General features: G+C 57.0%; 1 protein-coding gene across 4 annotated transcripts; it reads right to left on the reverse strand.

Moving 5' to 3' along the window:
* Positions 1-190: 190 nt before the first annotated feature.
* MFAP2 (microfibril associated protein 2) lies at positions 191-9,265 on the reverse strand. 4 transcript variants are annotated; one of them, XM_055704492.1, is made up of 11 exons: positions 8,691-9,265; positions 7,904-8,161; positions 7,172-7,240; positions 3,467-3,555; positions 2,203-2,289; positions 1,771-1,797; positions 1,597-1,683; positions 1,366-1,407; positions 1,055-1,142; positions 864-937; positions 191-588 (listed from the first exon to the last, which is right to left on the reverse strand). In XM_055704492.1, the coding sequence occupies exons 4-11, from the start codon at positions 3,501-3,503 to the stop codon at positions 485-487; spliced, it is 546 nt and encodes a 181-aa protein (XP_055560467.1). In that variant the 5' UTR covers positions 3,504-3,555; positions 7,172-7,240; positions 7,904-8,161; positions 8,691-9,265; the 3' UTR covers positions 191-484. The 4 variants fall into 4 exon arrangements, with proteins under 4 accessions (XP_055560467.1, XP_027665271.1, XP_027665275.1 ...); XM_027809470.2 differs by having other exon boundaries at positions 2,203-2,292; XM_027809474.2 differs by lacking the exons at positions 7,904-8,161; positions 8,691-9,265 and having other exon boundaries at positions 7,043-7,182.
* Positions 9,266-9,488: the final 223 nt, after the last annotated feature.

Raw genomic sequence — 9,488 nt, forward strand, 5'->3', positions numbered from 1 at the left:
TAATCAGCTCCCCTCCAAGAAATCAGAAGTCCTCCCCCAAAAATCAGAAATCCACCAAAAAATCAGAACCCGCTCCCCCAAAAAAGGCAGAAAGCCCCCCCAAAAAAATCAGACACCCCCCCAAAGAACCAGACACCCCCCTCCAAAAATAAGACACCCTCCCCCCCCCCCCAAAAAAAATGAGTCGGGAGCCGCAGCGACCCTTACGCTTTATCTCTTGGATACTCTACGTAGAAAATGGGGCAGCGGGGGCTCGCACCGCTCCCCCTTTACAATATAATAACGAAAGTAATAAAAATAATCCCCCCCCTTTTTTTTAATTATTATGTGCACAAAAAATGGACTTTTTTTTTTTTATGCTCTTTCATGCACAGTTTCTTTAGCACCACGGTGAGGATCCGGAGCGGGATGGGTACCCAGGAGAGGAGATGGGAAGGGGTTGGGATCCCGGGATGCGGCTGGCGAAGGGGGGTTCCCCTCGAGCTCAGCACCCGCCGCAGCTGCGGGCGCAGGATGCGACCACGGTTTGGCAAAGCCCGCTGGTGGCCATCACCCCGCACTTGGAAAACTTGTCACGGCAGAGATCGGCTGCGGGGACAGCGGGAAAGAAAGAATCCGTGGATGTAGGAAAAACAGGGAGGAGGAGGGAGGGACACCCCCAGTGGGGACCGGGGTTTCACAGTGCTGCAGGGGGGTGGCTCAGCCCCCCAGAATGGCACCCCAGTTCGGTCCACTGGTTGTGGAGCGATGCCTGAAGCAACTTCGGGTGGTGGCTGGGATTTTTTTCCTCCCCTCCACCGTGGGAAAAGGGGTGACCTGGGTGGGGACACCCCCGATGTGGGGTGCACCCCCCCAGCCCTTACCTCGCAGCAGCTCTTCGTGGGCGCACACAGTGCGGACACAGATCTCCTTGTTGATCACGTAAACCCGGCGGAGGCTGGATGGGGCGGGGGGGATAAAAAAGGTGGGGGGGGGGGTGGTGCAAAAGCAGAAGGGGGTCCCTGAAATATGAAAGGGGGGGGTCAGGGAAGTTTTTCCCCCCACCCCTGCTCACCTGTAAAAGCAGATCTCGTTCAGGCACTGCTTGCAGGGCTTGTGCACGGAGTAGAGCCTGGTGCAGGGGTACTGCTCCTCCCGGCAGTCTGCAAGGCCAAAAGGCAGCGGGTTTCTGAGGGATCCAGAGCAGGGGGCCTGATGCCCTGGGGATGGGCTTCAGAGCAGCTCGGCACCTTCCCCCCCACCCGCCCCCAGCTTCTAATTTTCACCCCAGGTGTGAGCGTGGCAGCACATCCCCTCCCCTAGCTGGGCTACGAGGGAGGATGAACGCCCCCCTTCCCAGGACCGAGGAGGGGAATAAGCACTCACCAAGGGGTCCTGGCTCTGTGGGCTCGGTCTCGGGGGCAGCAGCTGATGGGGGGAGCAAATTTAGGGATGGAGCAAAAACATCTGGCTGCCCTTTCCCTGGGTTTTAGGGCTGGAGCATCCTCATGCTGGCACGTGTGAAGCTGCTCCGGAGGGGAGCACAGCCAGGCTAAGGGTGCAGGGGAGGGATGGAGATCCCCTGGGATGGGGAGGGGGCTGGCAGCTGCCACCCACCTGGGGTCGGGGCCGGCACGATTTCCTGCTGGGATTGCTGCTGGGACTGGTACCGAAACTGCTCCTCGGGGGCACGGGGGGTGACATCTGTGAAGAGACAGAAAGTGCAGGCACACCCCAAAAACCTGCCCCCCCGCCTCCCTCATCCTGGCATCCTGCAGGGGAACCACTTACCGTGATAGTCATAATAATCCTGAATTTCTGGGGAATAAAAGAGAAAACAGAGCAGAGGCTGAGGATGAGTTTTAGGGAAGAAGCACACCCCAGGACCGGGCAATGAGCTCCCCAGGATTTTGCAGATGGGTCAACCCCACCGCAGCCACCCCAGCAATGAACCTGGGCAACATCCCACCAGGGTTTGGGTTTTAAAGCTTAAAAAGGCTTAATATATAATTGGCAGTGTGAGGAATGGGGAGGCACGTGCGCAAGGTGGGAGATGGGAAGGTGGGAGGAGGAGGTTGGGAATTTAAGGGGCAGGAGGAAAAGGATGGAGCAAAGAGTGTTGAAACAGAAAGAGGCATCAGACCCACGTGTGTTGGGCCAGAGAAAGCAAAAAAGAAAGGAAAAAGAGGGGGCGAAGCCTTTCCCAGTTCAGGGTGCTCTAACCTGCCTGCTGGTCGTACTGAGAATATTGCACCGGCTCAGGGTAGGTGATGCCTTCAAACCTGCTGTACTGTCCCTGGACCAGGAGCGCTGCTGGGGAGACAGAGCCAGGGGAGAAGCATCACCAGGAGGGGCACGGCCACCCCCAGCCCAGGGATTCGGGGCTCCCCGCTCTGCCTCTGCCTTGCCAGCTTCGCATCGACCCCCAAAATACCATCCCCCAGTTGTCCCCAGGGGCACAGCGCCCGGAGAAGATGAGGGACAGAAAAGTGGGATGCTTGCTGGCAGGGAGCCAGCACCAGCCCAGGATTCCTACGTTATCCAGGTGCAGTTGGGGATGATCCCGGGTGATCCTGCTGTCTTGTGGCACCTGGGTACCACGACCCTACTTGGAGCAGGGGCCACCATCCAGCTGACCCCTGTGATGCTCCTGACACCCTGGGGGACCATGGCAGTCCCTGCATCCCTTGCAGACACCCTGGGAGCTAATCCTGCCATAGATCCAGGGGCAAAATGGGGTTCAAAGGCCAGCGTGCAGGAGTTGATGCAATCACGCAGGCAGAATGCTTTGGAGGGGGGAGCAGGTCACCCCCAGCCCCCCAGGCACGGCAGGGACCCATCCCCAGGACACACCGTGATGCCCCGTCATCCATCCATCCCTCCACCACATCCCTCCGCATCCTCGCAACAGGCAGCATCCACCAGGAAAGCATCACTGGGAATGATGCCAGGATGGGACTTATCTTTTCTGCCCGCTACCCCCTGCACTGCCCCCACTTCCCCGGGCTCCCTCAGCCTCGCCTGCTTAATGTTTTCCATCTGCTCACTAGCCTTTGTGTGGAGCTGGTTTCACCCAAAGTTTTCCTGGCTCCAGGCTCCCGGGTCCGTCACCTCCCTCCTCGTTTCCATCCTGCCTTTTGCCAGCCCCCTCGTGGAGGTTACAAATACAACTTTATTGGATGCTGTCCTGGCCCTGAGGTGCCTATTTTCTGCCACCCCATGGTGCCACCTCAATGTTCCCTCAAAGGAGGAGACTCCCTTGGTGCCAGACCCCACGCAGCCTCTGTGCCCCCCAACCTCAAGTCAGTCCCAGCCTAAATATGAGGCTACACCAGGGCTCTGGGTTAATTTTGGGGTGTAAGAGGTGGCAAGGCGATGGTTGCCCCAGGGGATGCAGGCACCCAAGCATCACTGAGGGGGCAGCCGGCTCTTGGGGTTTCCTGGGGTACCACCTTACCTTGGGGACCCCTGGGGATGGGGCACTCACCTGGCAGACACAGCAAGAAGAGCCCCACCGCTCTCATCCTGACAGCAGCGATGGAGGAGCAGCGCGGGCCGGGATGCAGCCGGAGGAGTCTGGATGGGGCGGAGGGAAGCAGAGAGGGGTTAGTGGAGGGGAGGGATACGGACCCCCAGACCCCTCCGTTCCCCATCCCCAACCACAGCTCCTCTCAGGCCCCCTCCCCGCATCTCTGCCTGAGACGCCCCCAAGGACTGGCTCCAAAAAAACCCCAAACCCTAAAAAATAAAGAAACTTCCCCCAAAAAAGGCAGGCTGGGCTTCCAGCCCTGACCACGCGCTCCCAGGGGAATTGCAAGGACTAAGCCCTGAAATATCCCGCGGGCAGGAGGGGGGATAAGAAATGCCGGGATGTCTGAATCACCACCATGGGGGGAGACATCTGGACCCCTCACGGTGACAACAGACCCATGAGCTGGAGATTCGGGGCTCCCTTCCTGGGATTTTCAGCCCTGCTCCTTGGCAAAGGGCTTATTTTGGGGGTCCCTGCTGTCGGTGGAGGCTGCCTTTGCTTGGGCATCCCCTAAATCCAAGGGGATGTGGAGATTTGGGGAGGGAAAAAGAGCTTTTAAGAAAAATCCTGTGCTGGGTGCTGGGGTTTGGCAGCCTTGGGCGCTCGAGGCTCCCCAGCTGCTCTCCTCATCCCAAGCCAAGCTCCAGGGGGAAAATTGAAGGGACACCCACCCACCCCTGGATTCTCCCCAAAAAATCCTTTGAAACCCAACCGAATGCATTTGGCCATCAGGGATAAAGCACATCAGCTTTCCTGGTGCGCCGAGATGCCGTGAGGATGGGGAAGTCCTCCCAGCACTGCGGCCGGAGCGGGGACACTGAGGCATGGGGGGAGACAAGCTGTATGCATCAGTACCAGCAGGCACCCACCCCAGCTCCCACCTTCTGGCCGCCACGTCCTCACCATCACCAAAGCACGGCACCTTCTGGCCGCCACGTCCTCACCATCACCAAAGCACGGCACCTTCTGGTCGCCACATCCTCACCATCACCGAAGCACAGCACCTTCTGGCCACCACGTCCTCACCATCACCAAAGCACGGCACCTTCTGGCCGCCACGTCCTCACCATCACCAAAGCACGGCACCTTCTGGCCACCACATCCTCACCATCACCAAAAGCACGGCATCTTCTGGCCACCATGCCCTCACCATCACTGAAGCACGGCACCTTCTGGCCGCCACGTCCTCACCATCACCAAAGCACGGCACCTTCTGGTCGCCACGTCCTCACCATCACCGAAGCACAGCACCTTCTGGCCACCACGTCCTCACCATCACCAAAGCACGGCACCTTCTGGCCGCCACGTCCTCACCATCACCAAAAGCACGGCATCTTCTGGCCACCATGCCCTCACCATCACTGAAGCACGGCACCTTCTGGCCACATCCTCACCATGATCAAAGCACAGCACCTTTGAGCCACCATGTCCTCACCACCATCAAGGCACAGGACCTTCTAGGGACCACGTCCTGCACCACCAACAAAGCACAGCACCTTCCAGAGCCCATATCCTGCACCATTCCCATAGCGCTGCACCTTCTAACCACCATGGCCTCAAGATCACCAAAGCATAGCATCTTCTGGGGACCATATCTTGCCCCATCACCAAAGTGCAGCCCCTTCTGGGCACCATGTCCTCACCACCGGCAAAGGGCTGCATCTTCTAGGCACCACATCCTCCTCCATCCCCAGGCTCGCAGGCACTGGAGATGTTGACAACTGCCTGCCAGACCTTTCCCAGCTTTGGGAAAGCCAGAAGGTTGCTCCTTACCCGAGCTGGGATCAGATCAGCGAGCTCAGCTGGCAGTCAGCGCTCAGTGGTCCCAAGGAAGCACCAGCAGCACTCCATCTCCAACCCGCCTTGGTGGGACCCGGCTCCCCGTGAGCCCCCTCTGCTTCCCACGGCGAAGGAAGCCCCAGGCCCAGGTTTAACCGAGGCCAAACATGTCTTGGGATAAAAGGGATTGTGCGGGGATGAGCGAGATCAGTGTGCGGCTCGGGGCTCGGCAGGCGCTTGGCAAGGGGCTGGGAGGCTTCATGGAGCCTTGGCGGCTGCTGGCAGACCTTGGCTTGGGGACAGCAGCTGGGTCCTGGCCAGGCCAGGGCTGTGCAGGGGACTGGGGGGGCCTGGGGCTACCTCGAGGTGCCAGACAGGGGCTGTAAGACGCCTATCCCGACCTTTGCCACTTCTCCGGATTCCAGGATGCTGACGTCCCGCTGCCCCACATCACCCCGACCGGGCGCCTGTATCCCACCTGGGAGGGCTCGGGGCAAGGCTGGGGGGCACAGGGATGCCCACCTCCAGCGGCGTCCCACGCGTCCTCCCACGGCTCCAGCAGTCCCAAGGACGCGGTCGCACTGCTCGGGGTTAACCCGCCCTGCCAGCCCCAGTTTTTTCACACCAAAGCAGCTCACAAGGCTTCTCCCGAGGTCTGGTTCCCCCCGAAGCCGGAGAGCTTGGAGCTCGCTCGCAGGGTTTGGCCGGGGAACGGGGACAGCCGGGTCACGTCTTCCCCCGATGGCATTTGCCAAAGTTCTCCTCGACGGCCACCGGCGCGGCCGCCGCCACCTCCAGCCCCAGCTGGGAGCGATGCCGAGGGTCACCCCACACCCCCCCCAGACCCAAACTCTGCCAGGAGGGGAGGGGGCCACCTCCAGCCTCCTCCTTCCCCACCTTTGGCTCTCCCAAAGCAAGCCGGGGGGATGCTGGGGAGGGATGCTGGGTGCCCCCCCTCCCCACAGCTCCTCTCCCCTCCGTGCAGGGGTCCGGCGACTCCAACCGCGCCAGATGTTTTTGCAACTGCACATCTGGGAACAATCAACCCCGAAGAAAGAACACCACAGTCTCTCTCTTTCATTCTGCTAAACCCCACCTTCCCCCAGCCTTTCCCCCCTCCCCCAGCTTTTTTTTTTCTTTTTCCTTTCTTTTCTTTTTTTTTTTCCTTTTTTTTTTTTTTTTCTGTAAGCTCTCCAGTTGCCAGAGAGTGGGAGAACAAAGGGAATATGAAAGGATTCAAATTTTTTTTGGCCCTTGACCAAAGGTAAAAAACTTTTTCCCCCCATCCCCATTCTCACACATCACATTTTCACAAGGGTCCCGCCCCACCCCCCCCCACCCCCCCCAGGGGAGCAAAATAAATAGAAATATGAAAATACCCCTTTTTCCTACAGTCTCTTTCCAGGAGGGAAAAAAAAAAAAATAGAGCTTCCTTCAGACGTTAGGGTATTTTTAGACTTTTTGAAGTGGTTAAAAACCAACTACAACAGCTGTCAGGCTGCAAAGATGGGCCCCCCCCGCGGCCGCTAGCTCTTCAGCACCCCAAAAATAAGGTGCCTTTTCTTTTTATGAGATTAAAAGGTTGAAACCAGCTTTTGCGAGCTTGCCTGCCCCGACCCGTGGAGTTTTTAAGGCGACTTTGCAAAGCCCCAAAGTTGGGGTTCAGCCCCATTTGCTTTTTTTTGGGGGGGGCAGCATCCCTGCCTGATGCAGGGGGCTGTGGTGGGGGGGTCTCTCTCGCCTGGTCCTTACCGCTCTGGGTGTTAGTGCTGCTTCTGCCCTTGCCCACCGCCTTGGTCTCTTCTCTCTGCTTTCAAAAACTCCGAAATGAGAGTTAAAAAAAAGAAAAAAAACCACACAAAAACCCAAAAAACCTCCTACCTCCAACATGGGGGCTCCGCTGGGTCCTAATGCCACACCTGAGCCGGCCCCTTCCTCCTCCCCTGCCTGCTGGGGGAAAAAATAACAAGTCATTAAAATAAATCAATAAGCGCGTATTGATGCAACGCTCGTCAGGGCTAGTTGTTTTGGGGTTTTTTTCTTTCTTTCCACCCCCCCCCCCCCTCAGCCCGATGAATTTTAAATCATAAAAGCAAGGAGGGAGGAGGATTTTGTGCAGCCCCAAGCACGCCCGTGTGGTTTCGGCTGGGTTTTGTGCTGCTGGAGGGTGAGATGAAAGGATCGTGTCAGGGCATTGCTCTGTGATCTCGGCTGCTCTTAGGGAAACCGAGATAAAACCCCTAAATTTGGGATGCTGGGACCCCCAATCACCCCTCCTGGCTCCAAGCTTGGCATTAGCGCTCCATCTTCCCCCAGAGCTGCGAGGATGCTGCAACCCCGCAGCAGATTTAAAGCTTTATACCAGGATAGAGGGGGGGTAAAAAAAAAAAAAAAAAAAAAAAAAAAAAGGAAAAGAAAAAAATCCCCTTTTTCCAACCCAAGCTGAGGATGCTGGAGCGAGCACTGCTGGCCATGGGGCCCTCTTTCTCCCGGCTTGCCGGTGACATCCCAGAGGATGCAGGATGCCGGCTGCATCCCGGCGAGGGGATGCTCCCTGTAAACCCCCCCCCGAGCCCAGCAATGACACCAAGCCTGGCCCTGGGGGATAAAAACCTGCAGATTTTAAGCATCTTCAAACCCAGCAACAGAGCAAATGGTGGGTGCTCGAGGGCTGGGATGGAGGGAGAAGCTCTCTGGAGACGGCCGGCGGCGTGCGTGGGAATGGGGATCAGCAATGGGGAGGAGACGGTGATTTTTCACCCATAGGGCAGGATTGCACCCATTGGACCAAGCCCACGAAGCGTTGTGCCAGGGTATGGACACTTCTGCAGCCACTTTTGGTCCAAAACTCACCGAGGGGGTCTCACTGCTCTAAAAACAAGGAGAAAAACACAGTTTCAGACTGGGAAGGATGGCAGAGGGCTTTTTTAAGGTGCTCCCGTCTCATATGGAGCCTGGTTTTCCAGTCTGAAGGATGGAGAAAACCCTCCAAACGACTCCAAGCCCCTCGAACAGCCGCTTCCCCAAAGCTTGTGCCTGCCCTGCAACGCCGCATTGTCCTCGGCCCCAGCCCTGCTAACCTCTAGCTAACGGCAGGAGCCGCCTGTTAATAATTAAATGGACTTTGCAAACCGCCCCCCGAGGCGGGGAACACCCTGCAAAACCCCAGCCAAAGAAAACACCCCGGTGCAGGGGGGGAAAAACGAGGTGCAAGCAGGTCCCTTGCACCTGGGTCCCTTTTGCTTTTAAAATTGCCAAGCAAAAATCTCCAAGGGTTGTATGGTGGGTTTTTTGGGTTTCGGGGGTTTTTTTGGTTGGTTTTTTTTTTTTTTTTTTCTTAAGCTCAGGAAGGCTGGTTTAATAACTCGAGCCTTGGCTAAGATTTCAGGAAACCTCTTACCTCTGCTTGTGCCTCATTTCCTGATCTAATCCCCAGCTCCCGGAGGGCAGAGAGGCGCCGCTGGCGCTCGGAGGGGTTTAGACTTTCCATGCAGGCAAGTCCCTGCAAGAAGCAGCCTTCCATCCAAGAGCCAGGCTAGCAAGCAGCTGAAAGAAACCCCTGGGAAGGTGATGCAGAGCATCCCCCCTTCCCCAGGGATCAGCTCTTCCCCACTCGGGATACGGCGTCTCCATCTACTGGCTTTTCATCCCTTGGAGTGAGGTTTTGCAGTCTTGGCGAGGACACCTGGGTTTTTCCAGCAATTACTATTATTTTCTAGGAAATTCTAGCTGGAAACAGGCTCAGGGATTGTTTACTCGCTGATGCTCAGTTTGGGCTGCTGAAATCCCAGCGGTGCTGTCCTGGAGTTCACTCTCTGCTTTTGGGCATCGAGGAAAGCATCTTTGCAGCTTCCAGAGAAACGAGGTGACCCTAAAACCTCCCTGACCTGCTCCCCTGCTCCATCCGACACTCACTCCATCACTGCCATCCTGCCCTGAGCGCTCCATCCACGCCAGGCAGCACAAGCAAGCGGTCAAGAAAATAGTGTTAATTTATTAGACAATGCTCATGACAGCACCAGAAGGAAACCGAAAGCCATACGTCATCCCCCCGACTGCGCTTACACCTCGATGCACCGGAGTTAAAAAATAAAGAGATTTGTGGGTGGTTTTTTTTTTTGGTTTTTTTTTTTTTTGTTTTTTTTTTTTTTTAATGCTACAAGTTCCCGTCCGAAAGCAGAAGTGCTCTGGCAGGAGC

This window comes from Falco cherrug, chromosome 3, assembly GCF_023634085.1.
Source record: "Falco cherrug isolate bFalChe1 chromosome 3, bFalChe1.pri, whole genome shotgun sequence".
Classification (NCBI taxonomy): domain Eukaryota; kingdom Metazoa; phylum Chordata; class Aves; order Falconiformes; family Falconidae; genus Falco; species Falco cherrug.

Bases quoted from the DNA above. Each gene is read 5' to 3' on its own strand.
- MFAP2 (XM_027809470.2), bottom strand. From the start codon at position 3,503: ATGAGAGCGGTGGGGCTCTTCTTGCTGTGTCTGCCAG. The intron at 2,293-3,466 runs GTGAGTGCCCCA...CTGTCTCCCCAG, and splicing joins CTTCTTGCTGTGTCTGCCAG to CAGCGCTCCTGGTCCAGGGA. The intron at 1,143-1,365 runs GTGAGTGCTTAT...TTGGCCTTGCAG, and splicing joins CACAGAGCCAGGACCCCTTG to ACTGCCGGGAGGAGCAGTAC.